Consider the following 24,574-nt stretch of genomic DNA (forward strand, 5'->3'; position numbering starts at 1 on the left):
GACATGTATGTATGTGACCATGTGTCTGCCATTAGGCTGTCACATGGAGTAGTTCCCCACCCCAACATTTACCTATGCCCCTCCTGCTCCTCCCTTCCCCCTGTCCCCATTGTTTTGCCTTTTTCTGCTTTCCTTTGGTTCTGGAGCTTTTCAAAGTTATCTGAGCACACGCTTCAGAGAACCAGTGTTTTCAAGGCTCTGTGGGAACAACAACCACCCTAATGCTGCATGCCCCCCTCACCCTTCTCAGACGCAGCCGCACTGTTCTGTAGGCTGGGCCTCCACATCTCTATTGAGAGTGTTCCTGGAGTGAAGACTTACACAGGTGCTTCCAGGCTCCATCTAGAGTGTATCTGAGTGTAGACTTATACGACCACCTCCAGGCTCCATTTAGAGTGTATCCGGAGTGTAGACTTACACGACCACATCCAGTCTCTATCTAGAGTGTATCCAGAGTGTAGACTTAGATGGCTGCCTCCAGGCTCCATCTAGAGTGTATCTGAGTGTAGACTTAACAGGGCCACCTCCAGTCTCCATCTAGAGTGTATCCGGAGTATAGACTTACATGGCTGCCTCTAGTCTCCATCTAGAGTGTATCTGCAGTATAGACTTAGACGGCAGCCTCCAGTCTCCATCTAGAGTGTATCTGGAGTATAGACTTAGATGGCAGCCTCCTGGCTCCATCTAGAGTGTATATGGAGTGTAGACTTAGATGGCAGCCTCTAGTCTCCATCTAGAATGCATCTGGAGTGCAGACCTACACGGCTGCCTCCAGGCTCTATCTAGAGTGTAGACTTAGATGGCAGCCTCCTGTCTCCATATAGAGTGTATCCGGCGTATAGACTTAGATGGCAGCCTCCAGGCTCCATCTAGAGTGTATCTAGAGTGTAGACTTACACAGCTGCCTCCAGTCTCCATCTAGAGTATATCTGAGTGTAGACTTAAACAGCTACCTCCAGGCTCTATCTAGAGTGTATCTAGAGTATAGACTTATACAGCCAACTCCGTGGATTTCTCAGGTTGGGGTCCAGCACGGGCATCTTCCAAGGAGGAGGAAGATTAGGTCCTCACAGTCTCCTCCTTTCACTTGCAGCCTCCTCTGCATTCCCACCCTCCCTTTTAACTTCTAATGTGATTTTGGGTGGATCTGTGTTTGAGACAATCATTGTTATGGCTACGTGAATGCTCTTTACAGCTGAACTCTGTAGTATACATAATTAATTTTCCTTTACCTTTTCTTTTCCCTAGAACCATTACTGGCCTTTTTCTGTGTTCTTAATAATGACTGTCTTCCTTTCCTCTCAGAAATATCAGACTGTCTCTCAGTTTCCCTTCTGGAAGAAATCCTTCCTGGAGCCTTCTGAGCTACCTGTCAGGCCTGCCTGCCTTGTGTCTGGAGTCTCCTCTGCCTCTCATCTGTTCTGGGTCACATGATGTCATCTTTCTTTGTGGGCCCCGTAATGTGGCTTTTCTAGTCTTCTGCTTTTCTGAAAAGGCACCCATGGGAGGCAGATTGTCTGAGAACTAGCGTATTTGAAAATGCTTCTCTTTGTTGTTCTGTGCCTTTAAAACATTCCAGTCCGAGGTGTTGCAGGGAGAGCGAGTTGGCAGAAAGCTTGGCGATTAGTAGATACCCACTGTCCCAACCCAACACAGTAATGACCTGCCTCTAGTTGGGTGTCTTTCCAGTTATCGAAGATGCTCACGGAGGGCAGGCTGTGTCTTTCTCACAGTGGTGGCACCTAGCATAGCGTCTGACTCTTGTGTTCAGAACATGTGTCTTAAACCAGAAAGCCTTGATGGTAGTTGGGATATTTGGGGTGCTGGAGTGGATCTTCCTTAGCTATTAGAACCCGAGGACTACCAAGAATAACTATTTTGTTCTCTGTATAATTTTAATTTATTCATTGGGCACCTAATTCTGCTGTTACTGCTCTAACAGGCACATGTACAGGGATCCAGAGCGGAAAGCTTCTCTTCTCAGTGTTTTGCTGATGCTTATGGAGTTTTGTTTTCTTATTTTATTTTAAGGATTCTATTTATTTGAGAGGGCGGGAGAGAGAGAGAGCATGAGGAGGGGCAGAGGGAGAAGCAGACTCCCTGCTGAGCAGGGAGCCTGACTTGGGACTCATTTCCAGGACCTTGAGATGAGATCATGACCTGAGCCCAAGGCAGACGCCTAACCCACTGAGCCACCATCCAGGCTTACCCCAATTTGGGAGTTTCCCTCATGCTTATCCTGGGAGCAGATTAGAAAATGTGTCTTAGAAACTCTTGATTAGAGAATATCTTAAAACCCCTTGAAGTGAGCTGTGGTGTTGTGCCGTGGAACGAGCTCAGGGGTCTCTCTGTCTCTCGCAGGTGGTCACCATGGGCCTCTTCCGCACCATCGCACTGTTTTACCTCGGAAGTTTCGACAGCATAGTGCGTCGCTGCATGATGCAGAGAGCAAAATCAGAAATTGCAGACAAAACTGCCTAATCCTTACCCCTTGGGAAAAGACTGTTTCTAAATAATCTGAACAGCTTGCTGCTAAAAGGGACCCAGTTTTTGGCCTACAGACACGTATGTATTGCTTTTGAATATGTGAGATTGGACCAGTGCTCTTCAGAAACCTGGCTGCGGGTGAGGGGACAGATGTTCAGTTCCAGGCGATCTTATTAATACTATGCAAATATGGAACAGGAGACCATTGATTCTCTGAGACGGAGAGGTGATGGCCCTATGGGAACGAATAGCATGGTGAGCAGGGTAAAGAACATCATTCCAGAATGATCCTTTACATTTTTCTATTTATTCTTTTTTTCTTTTTTCCTCTATTGAGATTAATTCCAGAAATGTATCTTATGATACATGTAAGATGAAGCCTTGGGGCCTTTTTAACCTTCCACGAAAGGCAGTTTATGGGTTACTGGGGCCTTTTTTTTTTTTTTTCAAACATGGTGTATTTTATTTAAGATGAGTCTTACATATTGCTGGAGGGTCTGAATGCATGATAATGTCCCTGACTCACTGTGCTTCTGGTGGAAACTTGTGGCTTCTCTCTCTCTTTGATCCCATAAGAATGCAGGGGGATGAGAGAGGGCAATGCACTGGAAGGGAAGGAAAGAAAGATTTTCCCGTAGGAAAAATAATGCTTTCTTGTCTTCTTTAGACTTGAATGCGTAGAGCACTTTTTTTTTCATTCGTGAGGAAAGGCAGCCTCCTAAAATGTTTTCTGAAGAGAAATAAAACCTTAGAAGCTTAAAAGTTTACAATTTCTTCAACAGCCATGATGACGCGGAGCTCACCCATTAGAGTGTCTTGTCATTCTTTTCATCTCTCCCTCCTATTTTGCTGATACTGCTATAATATTTTTATATATATATAAAAAGACCAGTTAAAATATTTTGACTTGACTTTTTAAATTAATTCATGAATTAAAACAGGTGAAAAAATGAAAAAGTGTGACATTCTTCTCCTAGCATATATGTAGCTTTTAAGAAAGGCTGTGGATTGTATATTTATATTTTCTTCATTAAGAGAAAGATAGGACAAGGCCGATTTTGAAGATACTCATTTTTGAAAGAAAATGATCACCCATTCTTTCTGTGATTCCCACTTAACCCGAGAGCCTTCTCTTCATGCCACATGTTAAGAAAGCCCAGTCATCACACCCAAACATAAGCCCTGGAATCCTCTTGGCCCCGCGAATGCTGTGTTCAGATCACAGGCTCTGTTGCTCAGTTAGTGGATTTCCACAATAAGTGCCTCTGATGAGTTTTGGCCAATGTTTCCTGCTTCATCCTGTCACTGTATGTGTTCTTCTACTTAGGGACAGTCCTCTTCATCATAATGCTATACCCCCTCCTTCTTGCATACACAATATGCATATACTATGCATACAAAAGATAAAAGACCTAAAAATTATAGCAAACCATTTTTTTTGCTCTTGAGTTTTTGAACCTCTTAACTTTGAAATCACTTAATTTTTTAGAAGTAAGATATTATAATGGCTTTAATCCATGGCATCCTTTTAATGATGGCCTGAGAATGGTATATCTTAACACTGACAAAGACAGGAGAGATTATTTAATATATAAGTTGCTTGGAATGACTTCATTGCAGCTTATGGGGGTAGGTTGATGCCATAGTAGTTTCATGAGTCTTTCCGTCTTAAATAGCCATCGTTTGCAAGCTACATTAGGTCATATTTCGCAGCCTCTTAAGATAGAGTAATGGCTGTATTTCCCTAATTCACAGAAAACACATTACTATCTGGATGTTTCTCACTTTTATTTTTTTCTCATGAATGTTCCTTGAATGTTGGCACCTTCTACTGCTGAACTAATAGATAAAAATCTAGTCTAAGGTGGTGTCTCACTTTAATGCAATTAACTATTTTAACCATGGTTATTTCAATATACAGTTCTCAAGGTATCCTCATAGACTGTACTGTCACCTCTAGGTAATCTGCTACCTGGACAAATTTAAGAGCCCCTGTTCTGTGTGGGAAGTAGTATCCCATCCCAGTTGAAGCTCTGGCATGAGAGCAGATTTTGTGTGGATCATAATATCAGGGAATCGGTCTTCTTTGTCAAAGCTGTTAAAGGGCCAAAGTTCCATGACCAAATGTTTTGAAACTAAGGTTTTTTTCCCCTTTCTTCCTCAATTTGATGCCATTATTCACTTGATAATAAAACCTGACTGGAACTGATGTATTATAGTTTTAATTTGCCCATTTCATCAACTATTCATTAATTTTTCTCAAAGAAACACCAGTGGGTTTGATTATAGGTATTGCCCCTGATTCTATGGAGGTGTTTTATAATATTCAGTATATGCCCCATATCACACCTTTCTCCAAATCTAAAAAATTAGGAATTCTGAAGCGCACCTGGCCAGAATGGTTTGAATAAAGGATTATAGACATTTAGCAGCATCACACAAAGATCTGACTTCATCCAAAACATGAAAATATTACAAAGGCAAACTATATTTTTTATCTTTTTTGGTTCAGTTTTTGTACATTTTTTACACTGACTTGTTTTTGTTTTGTTTGCTCAGGGGAGAGAAAAAAAAAACACAAAAAAATCTGAGTCAGATTGTTCAGGAACCTCTTGGCTTTTTTTTTTTTTTTCTTAAGGGGTCATTGATTCAACACTTTGTACTGTACCCAGAAGTGGATATATCTTACCTGTGGAAGAAGGAGTTTAATTACAATTCTGTTGAAATGTTGGCTTTCTGTTTGTGACCAACAACGGTTTATTATGTGAGTGTTGGTTCTGAAGTGCTTGCCTCTGCTGAGTTTGGTTTTACTGTTTTATTGTAGTGTATTTGTGACTGTATTTATTTTAAAATGCCAAACATCATTCATCCATAGAAATTCCAAAATATATTCAAGGACCTTTCATCATTGAAAAAGGTACAAGAAACAATCTTCATTTCATTTTACAAAAACCAAGTCAAGGGAATTGTTCTTTTCTGTATTTTTTGAAATGTAATTTTCACAGCTGAAAAGAAATGAAAAATGGTATTAATCATGCCCTCTTTGCATTGATACTTTTATATGTCCAGTTACAAATCTGTTGGTTAAACCATATATTGTTGGTCCTTGGACCTGAAACATTGAGAGAGCATTTCTAGTATTTAAATGATAAAGCATTTTTGGAAATAGTCTCTTCAATTCAAAGAATTGTATGTCTTTGTCTTTCTAGAAGAAAAAAAATTTTTTTTTTTTTTACTGAGTTCTATCATCAACAACAGATTTAATTTTATTACCTCATGTTCTAATTTAAACATGTCTTACTCACATGAGGACACTTTTAAATATTCATAGTTTTTGACATATGATGCTTTGTATCTTTCTCATGTCCTTAATTCTTAGTAACTCAGCTTTAAGAAGTACGTCCTAACCATAACCTTCCATATTCTGGACTAAATCTTGTGTAGTGCACTACAGTGACAGCAGATTTGATATTTTGAAGAGGAGATAATAGCTATTATATTTTACACTTGCTTGATGGGACAACTCTAAAGACATTTTTAAACTGTAAGAATGCACATGGCTATTTTGATATATATTAGAACTTGTGTTTGCTACTTTAGGAGCTTTTGTGGCAGAATTGTAACCTAATTTTCTTATCTTGTATTTCTGAATCACAACAAAAAATAAATGGGGAACAAGCTTTACAGATTTGAAAATGTATTTTTTTTTTTTTAGAAATTTGCATTTCTTAAGAGTCACTTAAGCAAAACACAGATTTCCTTCCTAATGTTATCCTAACCTTGCATCCTAGACATTGAGAAGGCTTGATTGTGGTCATTTTTTTTGGAACTAATGTTTTCAGAGTAAGTATTTGGTATTCTGAGCCTCAGTTTCAAATACATTCTGTATTTGTGTGACTCAGATATGGGATACATGAGTAAAAGGGTAAGAAAAGCAGAATTTAGTAAAATTTCTTAATGTAAAATTACACTTCATATAAAAACAAGTAGATTTCTCCTACTTTAAACCTGCATATACTAACAATGAAATATCTCTTAGATTCTGAAGGATACCGAAGAACAGTATATAAAATAACATATCATAATCTTAACATTCCTTAATCTTTAAATGGGAAAATTTGGTTTACATTGTGAAGAGATTCTTTGGATATCTTGGTTTGCCAACTTAAGCCTTCTCTAAATTCGAGCACTGTATATAGCATTATTGGCATATGATACATTTTCTATAATTTTTATATTTGGATATTTAAAAAGAAAAAAATTCTTGTGTTCTGATTTTATATCCTCAATTTCCCCTCACAACTTATATTTATTGAGCACCTATGATGAGCTCGGCATCCAGGCCCCCAGGATTACTACTCTGCATAAACAGTTTGTCTCTCCCTGGTGGTGATTACATTTCTTGTTTTCTTCCCTCCCCACTCCTGCATCTCTCTGAAGTCCCTTACAAGTATTCCTGGAGAAAGAGGAACCGCGCCCCATTCCTTTCTTCAGCTTGGGGCCTCTAAATTTTATGCCGCAAATGTTTGAATGTCAGATGCTATTCTAGGCTGGGAATGCACAAAGGAAAAATATAGTCCCTATCCTCAAATAGTTTATTATCTACAGAGAAAAACATATGCCAGAAATTACACTGTGAATCTGACAATAGCTATGATTAAGATATCATAATTAACACTGAAAACCTAACCCGTGCCGGTCACTGTTGTGAGCGCATCATATTGAATTCATCTCAATCATACACTAAACCTCAAGTGGTACTGTTTATATCCCCCTGACACAGAGGGGCATAGGCATAGAGAGGTTGAGTCACTAGCCCAAGGTCACAGCTATGATGCAATGGAGCCCAGATTCAAACCCCTGTATTCTGACTTTAAACTCCTATCTTCTGTATTAACCCTTTTCTGGGGACACAGGTGGGCTCCTAGGACTGCCCAGGGAAGTCAGTTGTGGTGTCACAGGGGAAGAAGTCCTGGAAATGGAACTCAAAGAATGAGTGTGAATTTGCTGCAAGAAGGTTGGGTGCATTTCAGGGAGATGAGCAGATGTGCTAAGGCAAAAGCCATGAGAGATCTTGGTATATTCCAGAAAGCGCAGAGTTAACAGGGCGGCAAGAAGAGAATGTATAAGGAAAAGGTGGTGCCCAGGTGATCGACTTGCACCTGATCATGTCATACAGAGGAGTTGAGATTTTCGCCTCTGAAGAACTTTGAGCAGAAATATAAAATGGCCAGATTTGAGCTGTAAAAAGATCATGCTTCTTCCCCTTGAAACTCAGGGTTTGCTGAGCCCTTGAGCCTTGGAGTAAACCATTCTCATTAGTTGGAAAGATCCCAACTTTAAATACATACTGTTTGGGTTGAGTTGTGTGCCCTCAAAAGATGTTGCCCTCTTAACCCTCAATACCCGTGAACTTGACCTTACTTGGAAATAGGACCTTTATAGATATAACTGAGTTATGATGAGGTTATTTGGCTTCTAATCCAATATGGCAGTGACCTTACAAGAATAGAACACAGAGAGACACAGAGAAAGCCATGTGACAACAGAGGCAGATCAGAGTGATGCGGGTGCATGCCCAGGAACATCAAGGACTGCCAACCACCTCCAGAAGCTAGAAAGAGGCGAGGAGAGATTTTTCCCTGGAGCCTTCAGAGGGAGCATGGCCCATTTGAGACCATGGTTTTGGACTTCATGCCTCCTTAAACTGTAGGAGAATAAATTTCTGTTTCAATCTGCCTAGTTTGTGGTACTTTCTTGTGGCAGCCCTAGGAAACAAAAACATTAACCTTATTTCTCTAAACATGTTCATCAGGAAGTAATATCCGGGAGACCCTGTGCTCTGTGCTAAATCACGTAAGAGAATAAAGGTCATTGCACAGAAGAATGTAAATTCTTTCCCTATTTCCCCACCATACTATGGGGTTTTACATTGTCTGGGTCTATTACTGTAGTTTTGATCCAACTGCAGCAATAACCATTTGAAACATTTAATTCTCTGCTCGTGTTTTATTTCACTTTAGATGCCAGGTCGTGAATTTGAAAGGAAAAATTGCCACAAGGAAATTTCCTGCACTCGTCTTTGTGAACCAGAAGCAAACATGATTTGCCCGCTCTTAAACTCACACAACAGAATGATTCAGCTGCAGTTCATTACCTAGCTTCAAAGGTTGTTGCTTAATTATTCTAAACACTTTTTGAGGTTTAGGATTTACCATAAATTAGTCAAGTAGGTTTCTCTGTTTAAACCAAGGCCTGTTGCTCTAGATTTGGCAAAAGTGCTTCCTTGTGATGACAAGGATGGTTTGAGAGCACATAGTGGACAAATTGGTTGCAGTCATTTCTGTAGCAGAAGACAGGCGCTAGAGCATTAATGAACTGGGAACAGTATTACTGTTAGTAACATTGGCAATTAGTATTATAATATTCTGATAATTACGAACAACAAAGGCAAACCATGGGAAAGCAGGTGACACTATTGCATAAGAGTTCATAATCTTTTTTTTTTTTTAAAGATTTATTTATTTTTTCATGAGAGACAGAGAGAGGGGGACAGAGACCCAGGCAGAGGGAGAAGCAGGCTCCTCATAGGGAAGCCCAATGTGAGACTCGATCCCAGATTCCGGGATCATGACCTGAGCCGAAGGCACGCACCCAACCACTGAGCCACCCAGGCATCCCAAGAGTTCATAATCTATAAACTATGTCAATTATATCTCAGTAAAGCTGGAAATGATAATATAGAAGACGCTTGAAATTGGAAGTCAGTGTTTTGGATTGCTTGGGCAGGCCTGGGGGATATTTTCTTAAGCAGTTTTTTCTTTTTCTTTTTTTTTTTTTTTTTGCAGGTTAAGTGACCTCTATTTGTTCTTCCTCATTTATTTCCACTTTAGTTTGCCTAAATGGTTCCGACGTATTTTATATTTTTAACTCTTTCACCTTATCTGTTAGTTGTCAATTCCCTCTCGATTAATGGTGTTTTTCTACCCTCATTTTATTTTTATTTAATTAAGGATTTTACTTATTTGACAGAGAGAGGGGGAGAGAGCAAGCATAAGCAGGGGGAACAGAGAGAGGGAGACGCAGACTCCCCACCAAGCAGGGAATCCCCGATGTGGGGCGCCATCCCAGGATCCCGGGATCAAGGTATGAGCTGGAGACAGATGCTCCACCCACTGAGCCACGCAGGCGCCCCTCTATCCTCATTTTAGATAAAAAGTTTAATAGTAAGATTTACTACATGCCCATGTGTCCAGATTAGAATAATGTCCTTTTTGAATTTCATGAACTTTGGATGTGTTTATGCTGGTGATGGATGAAGAGAATTTTCTGAATGATACTGTTAAACATCAACCAGTAGGTGGCGAAAACTGGCAATAAAAAGCTTTTTGTTTGGCAGACTGGAGAATAAAGAAGGAAAACACAGGCCTTTCAGGCACTTGATACAACCTCCCTCCCCTGCATCTTATTCTTTTCTCTTCCTGGTGCCACCCTGCTCCTAGGATCCAGCCAGACAAAGCTGGCAGAAGGGTAGTCCATTGGCTCTGAAAAGCCCACGGTGCATACAGGTGGAAGGTGGTTGGAAGGCCTGAGGCACAGATCTAGGATTCAAACCCAGGACTCCTGACTCTGGCCGGGGCTCCCTCCTCTCCCTCCCCAGTACCCAGGGACAGTTAATCCACACACTGCCTACAATACCCCCCCCCCCCCCCGATACTTTAAGGTGGAATCTAATAACCAAGTCTGAACGGAGGAATGGCTTCACTCTTTAGGGTTTAAGAAAATTCAGAACATTCCTGGGAAATATATCCTTAGTCAAGGACCGTAAGGCAGACCTGTCCTGAGAATGGCTGCTGATGGCCAAGATGCCACTGAAAGAGTAATTGTGAGAAAATCTGCTAAGTGAGCCTCTTTGGGAGCCAAGGAGGGGGCAAAATTCAGGAGGCTTTTCTTGCTCTGGGAATGGGGGGGGGGGGATCCATTTCCTTCTAGGGGCCGTCTTTGCAGAAGTACAATTTCTTTCCAGCTCTGCCCTCTCATTTCCTCACATGCTGGGTCTCAGAAGCACTAAGGCTTTCAATTCCTCTTAAGTCATTTTGGGGGGTTTAAGACAAGCTTCTGAGATCCTTAAACTATCATGTTGTGGCATTAGTACAGGTTTCTTTCTTTTCTTTTTTCTTTTTTTCCTTTTTTTTTTTAGTACAGGTTTCTACTCTTTCTGTGAGAACATACCTCTCAGATTAGGGGATGCCCAGTGTCCATCTCCAGGCCAGAACCTGCCTCCCCCCCCCCCCCCCCCCCCCCCCAGGGCCACATCACAGCCATTAGAAAGCAAAAAGGAGCATCTTCCTTCATTCCTTCTTGCCGGGCTAAGAAGTTTGTATGAGGCACCCATTCCCACATGCAAGAGGTTGGCACGTTGGTTGATTGGGTATGATAAATGAAATGAAAATAATTTGTGCTTATTTTGCTTAAGAATGCATGCTTTGATTTCAGACTAGGAATGAGACAAAATAAAGATGGTGTCAGAACATGTTTGTACACATTGCAGTGCTCATTTGTCACGTCTCTATGAGCACTATAATCCGGCATCCGTATATATTTGTATTTGAGCCCTATTAGGTAAGCTGTCCTGCTTTTAGCAAACATTTTTTTTTCTTGGCACTCTGTTTGTCAAAGACTTTCTGAGGTGAAAAATAGTTAAACACGCACAACTTGTTTGCCCTCTTGTGCACTTCTCCTAGGGGCTATTCGAGCAGATGAATTAAAGAATGTGTGTGCTTGTGTGTACAATAGATGTGTGTATGGCGTGTGTGTGTGTGGACGAGAAGGTGCAGCCCCCAGCACCCGCTGCTAGGGGACCCCGCGGGCCTTGGGAAGCCCACCCACGCCGGTTAGGACCGTGGGCCTGAAGGCGCCGAGCAGACCCCCAGCGTCCAGCCGCAGCCTAGCGCCAGGACCCTCGGGGGCAGAGGACAAACATGGACTTAGCCGTTTGCAAGCCCTTGACATCCCCGCCTCGCCCCTCCCGGCCCGCGCAGAGCTGTGTCCGGCCCTGGGCACGGATGGCGTCTCCAGGGCGGGCGCTGCGCCCGCACACCTGGGACGCGACTTGCGAGTGAACCCGGCGCTCGCCGGGGGCTTCCCTGGCCCGTCCCCGGCCCGTCCCCGGCCCGCCCCGCCGGAGGGCATCGCCCGGCGCCCCCGCTCGGGGCCGGCGTGGGCCTGGGTCTCCGCCCGGCAGCTGCCGGCAGCCGGCACCGCGATGTGTGCACACGCACACGCACACGCGCACGCACACGCGGCCCGAGGGGTCGGCGCGGCTCCCGCGCGCAGCAGTGCCCCGGGCGCGCCCGCCCCTCGCAGGCCCGAGGAGGCCCCTCGCACACCCACCGCGCCGCGGCCGCGCGGGAGGCCTGCGCCGCCCGCGCCACCCACCGGCCGGGCCCGGCGAGCGAGCGGGCGGGCGGGCGGGGCTGGCGGGCGGGGGCGTCCCGGGCGCGCCCTCCCCGGCCGCGGGCCTGCGCGCCATGTGTCCTCGGCGGGGCGCGCGCCGCTCCCGGCCCGGCCGCGGCTCCTTTAACCCGGGAAGGCGAGCGCGGCGGCGGGGCGGCGGGCGGCGGGCGGCGGGCGGCGGGCGGCTCCGAGGAGGGCTCTTTCTTTCTTCTTTTTTTGAATGAACCGTGTGACGTACGTACAGGAAACCAGTCGCTCAGAGAGAATGAAGTAAGAGGCCAGGCCCCCCCGCCCGCCCCGCGCCCGCCCCCTTCCTCCCCGCCCCCGCCCCCGCCCCCGCCCCCGCCGCGCTCCCGCCTGCCGCTCCCGGTTTCCCCGCCGAGCCGCCCGCCGCCGCCGCCGCCGCCGCTGCCTGCGAAGGTGCCGGGCGCCGGGCCCTCCCCGCCGGCGCGGCCGTCATCGCCCGGAGCGGGAGCGGGCGCGGGCGCGGGAGCGGGAGCGCGGCGGGAGCGCGGAGGGGGCGGCCGCCGCCGGCGCCGCGGCGCAGGAGCAGGAGGAGGAGAAAGGGTGCGCGGCCCGGAGGCGGGGTGCGCCGGTGGGGTGCAGCGGAAGAGGGGGTCCAGGGGGGAGAACTTCGTAGCAGTCATCCTTTTTAGGAAAAGAGGGAAAAAATAAAGCCCTCCCCCGCCCGCGCCTCCTCCCCACCCCTCGCCGCACCACACACGGCGCGGGCTGCTGGCGCTCGGCACCCGCGGCCCCGGCGCGTCCCGCCCTCCTCTCGGGCGGCTTTTCGGAGGAGGCGGTCGCCGCTCGGAGTTGGATCGGAAGAGGGCTCCGGTCCCCGCCTGCCTCCCGCGGAGGAGCCAAGCGGTCCCGCGGGCCGAGATCCATGTCGGTGCCCGCGCGCGGCTGTGCGTGTGTGAATTGCCAGGAGGGGGGAGACCACCGGACTCGTGCACACGCCGGGCTGGACGTTGCGATTCATCTGCCGCCGCCGCCGCCGCCGCCTTTCCCCCTCGTGCTCCTGAGCTCTCCGGTTGGGATTCCGACGGATTGACATTTCTGTGAAGCAGAAGTCCGGGGACCAAACTGGAAATTCTCCTGATTTTTTTTTTTTTTTCCTTCCCCCTTCCCTCCCCCAACTCCTGGTTTCATTCGGAAGTTTCAGAGCAGCCACAACCGGAGAGTCCCGAAGATTGGTGGAATCTTTTGCCTTATGCATTTGTTTTGTTTTCACAAAAAAAAAAAAAAAGGGAAACTTGACAGAGAGGATCATGCTGTCCTTAAAAAATACAAGTAAGTTCTCTGCACAGGAAATCGGTCTAGTGTAACTTTCCGTGGAAACATTTGCGATTTTTCACTTGAGGTGCATTCGAGTTAAGTCTAATTTCCAGGCAGTTTGATACATTTCTTTTAAGCCGTGTGACCTGTAGTGTGTGTCTGTGCCCTGCTTTTTCCCCCCTCCCGGTGTATGAAGGAAAATGCACCTGATTCTGACATAGTTTTCTTTTTGACCTTTCAGCATCGCAGAGGAAGTAGACTGATACTAACAGTAATTAATAATCATGTGCCTCGTGAAATAAAGATCCGAAAGGAGTTTAAGTAAAAATTTCCTGCATCTCATGCCAAGAGGGAAACACCAGAATCAAGTGTTCCGCGTGACTGAAGACACCCCCTCATCCAAGAATGCAAAGCACATCCAATAAAATAGCTGGATTATAACGATTCCTTCCTTCGGGGCCGCGGGGCGGGAGCAGGGGCGAGAGGTGCTGCTGGTACCCGGCTGCTCGTGCCCCGGGGAAGGATGGCGCACGCTGGGCGAACAGGGTACGATAACCGGGAGATAGTGATGAAGTACATCCACTACAAGCTGTCGCAGAGGGGCTACGAGTGGGACGCGGGAGAGGCGGGCGCCGCGCCCCCGGGGGCCGCCCCCGCGCCGGGCATCTCCGCCTCGCAGCCCGGCCGCGCCCCCGCGCCCGCCAGGACCTCGCCGCCCCCGCCCCCCGCCGCCCCCGCCGCCGCCGCCGCCGCCGCCGCCGCGGGCCCCGCGCCCAGCCCCGTGCCACCTGTGGTCCACCTGACCCTGCGCCAGGCCGGCGACGACTTCTCCCGCCGCTACCGCCGCGACTTCGCCGAGATGTCCAGCCAGCTGCACCTGACGCCCTTCACCGCGAGGGGACGCTTTGCCACGGTGGTGGAGGAGCTCTTCAGGGATGGGGTGAACTGGGGGAGGATCGTGGCCTTCTTTGAGTTCGGTGGGGTCATGTGTGTGGAGAGCGTCAACCGGGAGATGTCGCCCCTGGTGGACAACATCGCCCTGTGGATGACTGAGTACCTGAACCGGCATCTGCACACCTGGATCCAGGACAACGGAGGCTGGGTAGGTGCACGTCTGCTTGAATGGGAGTCTGGGCTGGATGTTTCAGAGCTGAGGCTCAGAACCCCTGGTTGGAGTGTGGGGGGGCCCTCGGCCCCATGGGGCTGGTGAGCCCGGGAAGAGCAGTCGGGTTGCCCTCCCCGCTGCCCTACCTCTTGCCCCGGCCGCAGCGCTCCCGGCCGGCTCTGTTGTGGATGATTTCTTCTGGCCCAGAGTGTTTTCCTTACTTGCCAGCCGTGGAGGGTTAAGGATCCAGCATTTGCTATCCAGTGGGATCTGGGGATAAATGGTATCCCTTCGGGCTTTGTCAAACTGGAGGTCCAGGGATCCTCCTCCAACCCCCAATCCCACCCCCACCCTCACCCCCACGGCCGCCCCCTGGACTACCGATGACCCAGACTCCAGGTCAGGTTAGGTTGGCAATCGGCTTCTTAAACTAAGTTCCACACACCCCCGCCCCCAACCGTGGGGTTCTTATTTATACTGCAATTTGTGAACTACCCAATTAGAAGAAGACTTCACCAGAGGACCAAAGGCATGCCTTTTCTGACTCACTGGGTGGGATCTACCCAAAGAGGAAATGCAGTGTAGCCCCTTTCCCTGGAAAACATAGAAGTGTTTGCAAAGAGGTAAGTTGACTTTCCGAGAGTCCGAGGACTCCATCCTGTGGGGTGTGGCACATGAGTTCCCTGTGGGCGTGGCTGAGTGTCTTGAAGAACTTTGGGGCTGTGGATACTTCATCTCATCAGTGACATAATTTGCCCTGGCTGCAGACTTTGTGTTCTGTTTCTGTACCTGGTGTATGATTTGGAAGTTTATGGTAATTATAGTATCTTTTGCTTTTCGCCACCTAGAGTCCACATCCTTTGATGGTCTCCTCTGCTGAAAAAACTTGCGTCTACAGTGTCTATATAAAGCATAGAAGCATTGATTCTCATCTGTGGATTCTCTCATGCTCTGACTTTAGTTGTAGTGATCGATGCCTGTAGCTTCGAAGAGCATCTGCGAGGTGTTTTGTTTTGTTTTTTTTGTTGTTTTTTTTTTTTTTTCTGGTGCTCTGTAGAGCTTCCATCACGTTACCATAAAGTTATTTTTGTGTGTGTGATTCTTTGGGGGAGGGGGTCCAGATCCTAAAACTGAAGAGTTGTATTTGAGATCTGCATCTGATCTATAAAGTTATTAATTTATGGAAAAGTAAAAGAGAAATCTTGTCTGAAAGTTTTTCAGGCATTTTGTTTTAATTTGAAGAATTATTTTTGAAAAAGGGTGCAACACGGTGCTTCCTTGTATAGTCTCTAGGGAGAATGAATGATGCTTTTATTTTATAGGGCCTTCCAGGAGCACAAAGCCTAGAAATGACTACAAGTGGATTCAATTTCAAGAAGCACATTACATATTTTACTACAGTTTACAAGTGTGCTAATATTAAGGCCAAGAAAAAGGAGAAAAAGCCAAGAAAGTAGATGGCTGACATGAAAATCTGATCCTACTTGATCAAAGTTAACAAAATTTTGATGCCACTGTTCAGTGTTTAAAAGTACAATATCCCCATTTAAATTTCTAACACTTAAAATGCTCTTCGTGAATCTTTTTTTTTTTTTTTTTTCAAGATCCCATATTGTCAGATCTTTAGTATTTCTGGAAGAATTCACTAAAGGGTAAAAGAATATTTTTGTTAAATATTTGGTTAAGTAGGTGTTTTATTTAACCACCATAACCACCATAACCAAACAGGTAGAGGTTTCCAGGCTCCAAGACCAAAGTAAAACTCATTTGACAGTTCTACTATTTCATATTTTTATGAAAAAATATTTCAAGATTTTCTTTCTCGTTGAAAGAAATCCAAGGTGGTAACTGTCATCTGTTAAGAAATTTAATAAAAAGATAAGAAACAGACATGTGTTTATGGATAGACATTAAAATATAACCTTGGTCTTTGTTTTGTTGCATTGTACGGTGTTAACGTCTCATGCGAAGGAGTTTTCTTTTTAGATGAAAAAACTCTTTTTAACTCACTTTCAAAATAGTGTCTTCAAAATAGTAGAGCCTATCTTTGTGGTCAACAGGTATCTGAGATTGATAAATGTAGAGGCTATATTTTATGATGCCAAATCACAATGACACATCGTAGAACACGATAAAGAATTTTTTGACAAAACCTCTCACTGCAAAAATAAATCATATAGGGGCACAAATAGCTGATGGTAAAATGTGTAGTTTGCAGAACAACATATAGATGGATGACTATATAGGAAGACAAAGGAATTTGGCCAAAAAAGTATGTATCAGGAAATGTAATCACAAATGGATACTTTGGAATAAAAGTGGTAGCAGTTGAGAGTTATAAATGATTTACCTGTTCTTTCAAATGGGCACGACTAATCTAAATGTCTAGTATGGCATGTGGACAGATTTTCCCCCCAAATTTGCTCCAGTCAGGGTTGCATCTCTAATACTGTGTTGCATCTTATAGCATAAAGTACTCAATGCCAGTGGTCAAGTTTCAGGAGAGCACTAGTCACTTAATGACTTGTGTGGCTTCTAGGACTCAGTGGATCAGCTCATCTACTGCATATATAATAATGGGCGCTTAGATTTGAAGTCACTTTTTTCTTTGCTGATGTTGATAGAAATCAGACTCCTGAGATTAAGGAAAACTGGTTGTATTCCATAATCCATAGCTTGGAGAAAGCGGCGTCTTAGAATGACAGGCGTCTGAGGGATAGTCCCAGAAGCCTACAAATTAAATAAAGACTAAAGAAGAAACTGGGTTAGAATGGAGTATGGCTTTATTTCTAAGTTCGAATAAGGCATTGTGAAGGAAGCAGGACAGAGGGAGTACAAGACAGCCTTAGTTCTAGGAAATGTCTGAGACCCTGCTACTCCAAGTGTGGTTCACAGACCAGCAGCAGGGGCATCACATGAGAGCTTCTTAGAGATGCACGATCTCACGTTCCACCCCATAGCTAATGAGTCTGAATTTGTGGTTCTTAGGAGATACAGGTTTTTAGGCATGTTGGAGATGTTGACTATTACCTGCTGTTGGTTCCTGGGGCCATCTTTTAAGAAGAATGACAGTCTGTGGTGGGTCCTCCAGTAGCCCATTGATTCCAGTGGTCTCAGAGGTTTCTAATATTACCATACTGAATATTTACCAGTTGTTCACTAGTATGATATGATCCTTGGATGAAATAAATTGGAATGAAAGAGAGGAGATAAATTATTGTAAACTCCGTCTTCCCAAGAATGTTTTTCAAGGTAGCTAATACAGTTTGTATTGGCATTATTGATTCCAATAAAGTAACACAGCTTTTCTATTCCAATTAAAGGCAAGAGACTTAGCTCTTTAGATAGCTCCATTAGTTATTATTTTATCCCCTCATAACAAGGTTTGAGTTCTGTAGAGATGCCTTGAGTGAGAGTGCTTCAAGGCAAAGGGGCTCTTGTAGGCAAAGGGTTGAGATACGGGGAAGCTGATGGTGAGTGGAATTGGTAGTTCCCCCCAAGCTGAGCAATGGGATGACATTCAGCTTCATGTCTCAGAAGAGAGTGAGGTGTGGGCTATTAAAAGAAAGGGAAGCCTTAAATAAGAGATTAGCTTCATTCTGTTGATGAGATGGTGTCATGACTTTTCTTTTCTTTTCTTTTCTTTCTTTTCTTTTCTTTTCTTTTCTTTTCTTTTCTTTTCTTTTCTTTTCTTTTCTTTTCTTTTCTTTTCTTTTCTTTTTTTCTTTTCTTTCTCTTTCTTTCGTCTTTTGGTCTTTTGGTCTTTGTGGTTTAGGAAGACAGGAACTTACTTCTCCACATCCAGTAGAGGTTAGCTTCCTTTTTACTAGTTGGTCAGCAAGAGTTTCTGTCTTCTGTTGGCAGTCCAGACCCACCAAATATACTTGATTAACTGGAAAGCAGCACCATTCTCATGCTTGTGTACGAAATACGTGAAAAAGCATCATTTTCCTAGCGGCCAAGTATCAGCTGCTCATGGCCAGTTTTGGCAGCAAAATGATAGGGATTAAAAATAGTCTGAAGATGATCCAGTCTTCAATAGTACATTTGATGATGAACTTTCCTTGGGAAAGTGCATCTTTCTGCCTGCGAAGAATCACATGACGCCCTGCAATAATTTATTCTGTAGAAAAAAACACACATAGTCTCCCCTAGAGTTTGCAAGTCACGTGCTGTTGAGTGATTATATTTGTGGACCTTTGTAAACTGTTACAATTCACTTAGTTCCCTTTTCTGTTTTAAGGTTTTCATTGCTATTCAATGTTGGTTGCAAACATGGCTTTTCTTTTGTGCATCCTGTTACTTTTAGCCGTGCTTTCTAGCGAGAGCTGGTTGGTCTTTTTAGCAATCCTTAATTGAGCTGGTACCCTTCAGATTGCTTAAATGTCATTAGGCCACACAGCACACCAGGTAACAGAAAGCCACAGGTTTGTTTGGCGCGCGTGTGTGTGTGTGTTTAAAGTAAACTCTTACAGTTTTCCCTTATCTCTACTTCTAGTCCCAGTCAGCTGTTTGGAGGGATGATAAACTCACCCGTTAGGCAGGTGTGTGGGTGCTGTGTGTCGCTCCTGCTCAGCTCTCCCCATGCCCATTTCTGAGGTCACTCATCGTGTCTTAGCAATAGTTGAGCAAAGCAATACCTCAGCACAAATGTGTTTGTGCTGGAAAAACAACACTGTCTTTGTAGTGTACAAGTAGAAAGGTTCCCCCCAGAGATATATTGTATTTGAGGTTCAAAGGTTCTGTTAAACCTTTTTAAGGTAATCTAATATCACCTTATTCAGGTATAGCTATAACCTTGCAAGCCTTTCCCCCAGCTACCTACAGGAGACCACTCAGTGAATTTACTTCACTATGAAGCGTCTCTTTCATTCTTCTTGGTTTGATTCAGACAATATTAGTGTTTGACATCTCAATAGGATCAATGATGAAAATCCATCCAAGGACTGAGACAGTTGTTTGACAGACATTATTGCAAGTCTTTATGTGCCTGGTTCTGGGTTTGGTTGGGGACACAAGAAAGGGAGCTTTACCCTGCTTTGTGTGACCTCACAGGCTGACGTTGTAGGTGTCTAAGTAAACTCATAGTACATGCAGCCTGATAAGCATGATCCTAGGTTCTCAGATTTAGAGAGAAAAAGGAAGAAAAAAAAAAAAACTAAGTATATATTATTTTGCATACATTTCTAACTTTGTCTAAAAAAGTTGCTTCTAACCATATGGCTGTTCATGTGTGCATTAGGTCTTATTTAAATAGGAGAAATGTAGATAATTTAAAAAATACTGTACAATACTGACACACTTTTAAGAGAACTGAAAGGCAAGGGGAGTTCCCTTGTTAAATATTTATCCCTGAAGCCCTCTTAATACACATTAAGAAGACTTAATAAACACCTGTCTTCATTTTTTAAAAAGTATTTCATTCTTTGTATGTAAAAGACAATCAAGGCTTTGAATAGGATGATTAGAATAACTTAATTTGAAGAACTATCTTTCTTAAATCATCCTTGCATACAGAAAAATACAAGTTGATTTTGCACAGAACAGGGGCTCTTCCTCTGGGAGAGTTAAAAAACAAAAAAGCTTTTGTTTTCTTTTGTTTTAGGTCATAGGACTGTTTCGATTATTAAGAGGCTTCTCTTCCAAAACTCTGTTTATAGAAATTTCCAGTCCACTGTAGCATCTGTGTTCCTGAAGGGCAGGTGTTAGTTATACTGTCTAACTGCTTGCACTCCTGGTCCTCTTTCTTTAAATGGAGATTGTAAAACTTTTTGAAATGACAACAAAGCCTTTTTCATTTTAATATTTGTTCTGATATATACTCGATTCTATAGTGCCAACGTTGTTTCTCTGCTTTTTATTTGCCAGACAAAAGATAAACCCAGCTGTCCTTCAGTAAGAATGATGACTGAATGATTGTTTCTATCTCTCCAAAGCCATTTGGGCTTTCTCAGGGGGACCCTGGCTCGTGACTGTCCCTTACCTGCCCATCATCCCGGCACTGGGCAACCTCCTGGATGTAGCTCCTTCTGCCCTCCCAACACGCACAGGGTAGGATTCACCTGAGCAAAGAACACTATGTCTCCATACCAGCAAGAGGGAGCGGAAAACACTGTGGCGAGAGCTAGAATAGAACCTCCACTCACATCTTGTCACAAGGAGCTGGGCAAGGCTCAGTTCTGTCAACAGATACGATGCTTTCCCCAGAGGTCATGAATTGCAATCACGCACAGGATAAAGGATAGAATCTGCCAGCAGAACTTTTATTTGCTCTGATCTGTGCAGTGTGAGATGAGAGGGGTTATACTCTAGCCATAGATAAGTTTTGTCTAACTTAATTAAAATAACTTCTATTCGAGACTACTTCCCCAACTACCCCTTAAGCGTGTTTGAAAGGGAATGTCCCTGCTATGCTGGTGTGACCATTTATAGCACTATACCAAGAGCTACTTGGGTGATTTTCTTGGGCAATTGGCAGGATTCTGTGAGAAACTTCTCTACAGAACATGGACCTCTTTTCCGCATGACACATGGAACATGCACTTCACTAGGAGACTGTTTGGAAAATTTTGTTTTCATCCTGCTCCTCGTTTTGCCCTCGGAATGTCAGGGATAGAGCCATATTCCATTTATAGTTAATAATCAGCTCATCAGCTCTCTGGGGCTTCAACATAATGAGTCAGAAACTTATGACTGACCCCACTCTCCTCTTTACTATGCCTCCTGAAAGCAATCTGAGGACCCACTGTGTCAAGTGAAGCTTTACTATTTCAATGGAGATTTTTCCATTGAGACTAATGCAGCTTTCTTGTGACAGTTCCAATTACTATATTTCTCTCTTTTTAACTGTCTTCTCTTAAGCTGTGGAAGTATCTAGAGTTTGTGACTTAGGATGCTTAGAGTACCAAACAAGGATCAACGTTGCAGGCTATCTCTTCTTGACTGTTTCCATCTCTTCTTGGTTGAGAATGAAGATTGCTTTAGCTGCACAACACCATGAATGTTGTATCTATGTAGTAACTCTGAAATTAAATTTCAGCCAGATAGTCCATTCAGGTGCATTTGAATTTTCCAGGAGAATCTGGAACAGATACTTAGTACTCTTAATTCACTACCTATTTGCTATATATATTATCCTCCTGCAATTGGAATAAAATTAACTGCACATTATATCATCAGCTTTAGAGATTATTTTATCCCTTAAGAAAAAAAAAAAAAAGGAAGTCCATAAGTGATGCCAGTTGGCACTTTTGAGTCTAAATTTTCAGGACTATCTCCTAGTCATTTCCCTTATGAATTCCTGCTAGCATATCTCTCTCTTTCTTGGTCTCTTGTTTAAAACTGAAAGCTTTTAGAGGTGGATTTGAGTTTTTGTAATAACAAAATTATAAGTATAGTGAAGCAGAGCCACTTACTAAATATTTAAAGTGACCGTAAAAGAAGGAAACGGTATGAAGACGTCTTATCAAGGCAAACAAGCAATTGTTCTTAAAACTGAACTCACAAAGGGCAGGGATGGAAACAAAAAGAATTATGAAGATCTTGTGATGTCACATATCATGCACCTTAATGTTTTCCCTTGAAAACAAATTTACTGAGGGCTTACTATGTGCAAGGCTCTCTGCCACGTTTTAGTTGAGTAAAAAAGTGTGTAAGACCATCTTTGCCTTCAAGGAACTTACCAACCATTAGTGGGACTAAAAAGATGTAAATTGCTGTAGTCTCTGCCACTCTTTAGTGGATGGAGAGATCTGGCCCAGGATATGGAAGAGTTTCATGCAGGAGGGAGTAGGTAGGAGATGTGAGGAGAGGACATTTAGATAACTGGGCTGGAGAAATTAGAGCAGACAGGAATGTATGAGGCGCAATTGAGCAATAATGGGAATAGTAGAGTGACTTGGTGGAGGCATAGAGATCTTTCACAAGGTATGGCCAGGTCCTAAGTTGAGAGCTTTGTATTTAACTTGGTAGATGTTGAAAGGATAGTGGAAAGTGTTCTGAGGCAAGACAGGATGTGCAGGGTTGCAGAAGATTGCTGGATGGGGGTTTGAATCATGGTGGCAGAGTGGGGAATGGAAAAGATGGGGCAGATGCGGGGGGACGGTACCGAAGGGGAACCAAAGGACTGAGAACAGATTGAAGAAGCAGAAGACTGAAGCCTGAAACCCAGCTGGTTCAAGAGAGATCTTGTTCTCAAGAGAAAGAGGAAAGATAAGAACAGTTGCTGTTTTGTATGGGTAAATGTGATGAAGTTAATTTTGGACATTTGCAACTTGAGTTTCCAGGAGGATTTCTAAGTGGAAATGCCCAACAGCAGTTGGCTTTAAGGATCTGGAGCTCAAGAGAGAATTTGGGGCAAGAATACAATATGCCATTCCCCCCAAATTGGGTAGGTTTTCTATTCTTGCATTTCCAAAAGTGGTCCTAACTGCCCTTGCTGGTTCCATACTGCTTTCCTTCCAAAGTCCTCTGTAGACTTCCACGGATTGGACTGAGGGGATTTACTTGGGAATTAACTGTTCAAAGCATGACCTGCCTACTTAAACCATAATTCAACTTGAGTCAAGTGAGTATTGTCCCAGTATCCTAATAACAACCACCATTTATAGAGATGTTGTAAAATTGAAATGTTCTCCTTCGGGGTGGTACTGCATCAGTTAGTAAAATATTTCTCCTATTCTATTTAACCTGTGTCTCACAGAGTAGATTGTATGTATGCACAGTCATTGAATGAATTAATGAATAAAATTGATTGAATGAATGAATTAATAGAAGATTATGGAAGAGGCACTTTGAGCATCTAACTCATCCTAACCAACTAAAGTTCTCCTACTCTCCTTCCTAGAGAGTTTGTCTATGTGTTCCAAATGTCCCATGTCACAGATTCATGACTACTTAATAGAAAACAAAATAGAAAAATACCTATTGAGTGTTTTGATTTCAGTGCTCATCACTGAATTGAAAAAGTATGTCAAAAAAAAAAAAAAGTATGTCATTCGTACGCGAAGAGAAGTCTTGATTGTGCTTTACATTAAATGTTTGACGTTAATAAAGTCTTTAGTGCTAACGTTAGATAGGAGGCGATGGGTTGTCACAGTATATTGTTTATACACGAATGTGCACAGTCTGTCTATATGTGTTTAGCTGCTCCCAGACGGTTCAAATCTCAAGCCCAGTGGAAGTCTTGATGTCTGAGATTTTCATCACCTTATCATTAAAGGAATCAGGGCTTGTCCAGGGTTCTCACAGTGGGAACAAGGTGGCTCCCCCCTAGTTAGTGTTGTCGGTCAATATAAAAGAACTACAGCATAAAAGTCATAGGGATAAATGATCCTCTCGTTCTTCTCCCACAAAAACAGGCAGCCAGTTGAAGGTGGAAGTCAGGAGAACTCAGTGTTCCCAGAGATGAGAGAACCTAAGATTTTATTTCTCCAGACACTGATACCCAAGAAGACCACCAGGGGTGTCATGGATATAACCACTGGCCTGGCAGCCTTGACTAAATTCTCTATTGCTTGAAGCAAGAATCACAGCCTTTCTGTGGTTTTAAGAACTGGTGGAATTTGTATTTTAAGAACCCTCATCCCTTGGCATGAAGCAAACTCAAAGCATTATTGCTCATCATTTGTCATCTGTTTGAGAAAGATCGTATGATTTGTTTACTTGTAATGAAGCTTGACCATACTTCTCCAGGGGCTTTTTAAAAAGAAGGATGTGTCAGCTTGCAGATTTGTCCCCATGAATGAAACCACAAGCAAATTCTCTTCTCTCTCCCATCCTCCCTCGTTTCTTTAGTGACCATCTGTGCATTATGTTACCATTGCCAGACCCTCTTCAAGTGGCTTATCTATGAGTGAATTCAGAAACTTCAAATTATAAAGGACACCCAGATAATTGGCCTGTTCTCCAAAGTATGTGTCCCCTGTGCTGCTGCCAGATTCCTTCTTAATGAATACATCCAGTGACAGTGGGATTCTTGAGCTTGTCCGTATCCGTGAGAAAATGAGCTTCCCTGCTTTGTAACAGCTTGTGGCTCGGGGAAAAAAAATGACAGCCATTGCACAAGTCTCCTTTGAAAGTCGTCTTCTTTCCCATAAATGATACTTTGAGAACACACTTAAGGGGTTATTAGTTTTCTATTTCATGCTTGGCCTGTGTGTGAGAATAACACCAGCTGTCACTGCAAATCAGTAGCTAAACACGCTTTGTCTGGTTAATGTGAGCATTTAATATTTGGCTCAATTA

At 43.9% G+C, this 24,574-nt stretch overlaps 2 protein-coding genes across 6 annotated transcripts in view; both read left to right on the forward strand.

Annotated features, from left to right (window-relative positions):
* KDSR (3-ketodihydrosphingosine reductase) overlaps positions 1-6,171 on the forward strand; it is a 38,079-nt gene extending 31,908 nt beyond the window's left edge. Inside the window, exon 10 of the mRNA XM_025422088.3 lies at positions 2,362-6,171. Within this exon, the coding sequence (XP_025277873.1) occupies positions 2,362-2,481 (120 nt within the window). The 3' untranslated portion in view covers positions 2,482-6,171. The remainder of the gene's footprint in view (positions 1-2,361) is intronic.
* Positions 6,172-12,442: 6,271 nt separating this feature from the next.
* The window catches only part of BCL2 (BCL2 apoptosis regulator), a 169,943-nt gene continuing 157,811 nt past the window's right edge, over positions 12,443-24,574 (forward strand). For 4 of the 5 annotated variants that reach the window (XM_049112174.1, XM_025422100.3, XM_025422099.3 and 1 more), the window contains exons 1-2: positions 12,443-13,239; positions 13,466-14,326. In XM_049112174.1, coding sequence (XP_048968131.1) covers positions 13,748-14,326 — 579 coding nt within the window. In that variant the 5' untranslated portion in view covers positions 12,443-13,239; positions 13,466-13,747. Of the gene's footprint in view, positions 13,240-13,465; positions 14,327-15,177; positions 17,093-24,574 lie in introns of those variants that run through there. The other variant, XM_025422098.3, reaches the window with a different exon arrangement.

Source organism: Canis lupus, chromosome 1 (assembly GCF_003254725.2).
Source record: "Canis lupus dingo isolate Sandy chromosome 1, ASM325472v2, whole genome shotgun sequence".
Taxonomy (NCBI): Eukaryota; Metazoa; Chordata; class Mammalia; order Carnivora; family Canidae; genus Canis; species Canis lupus.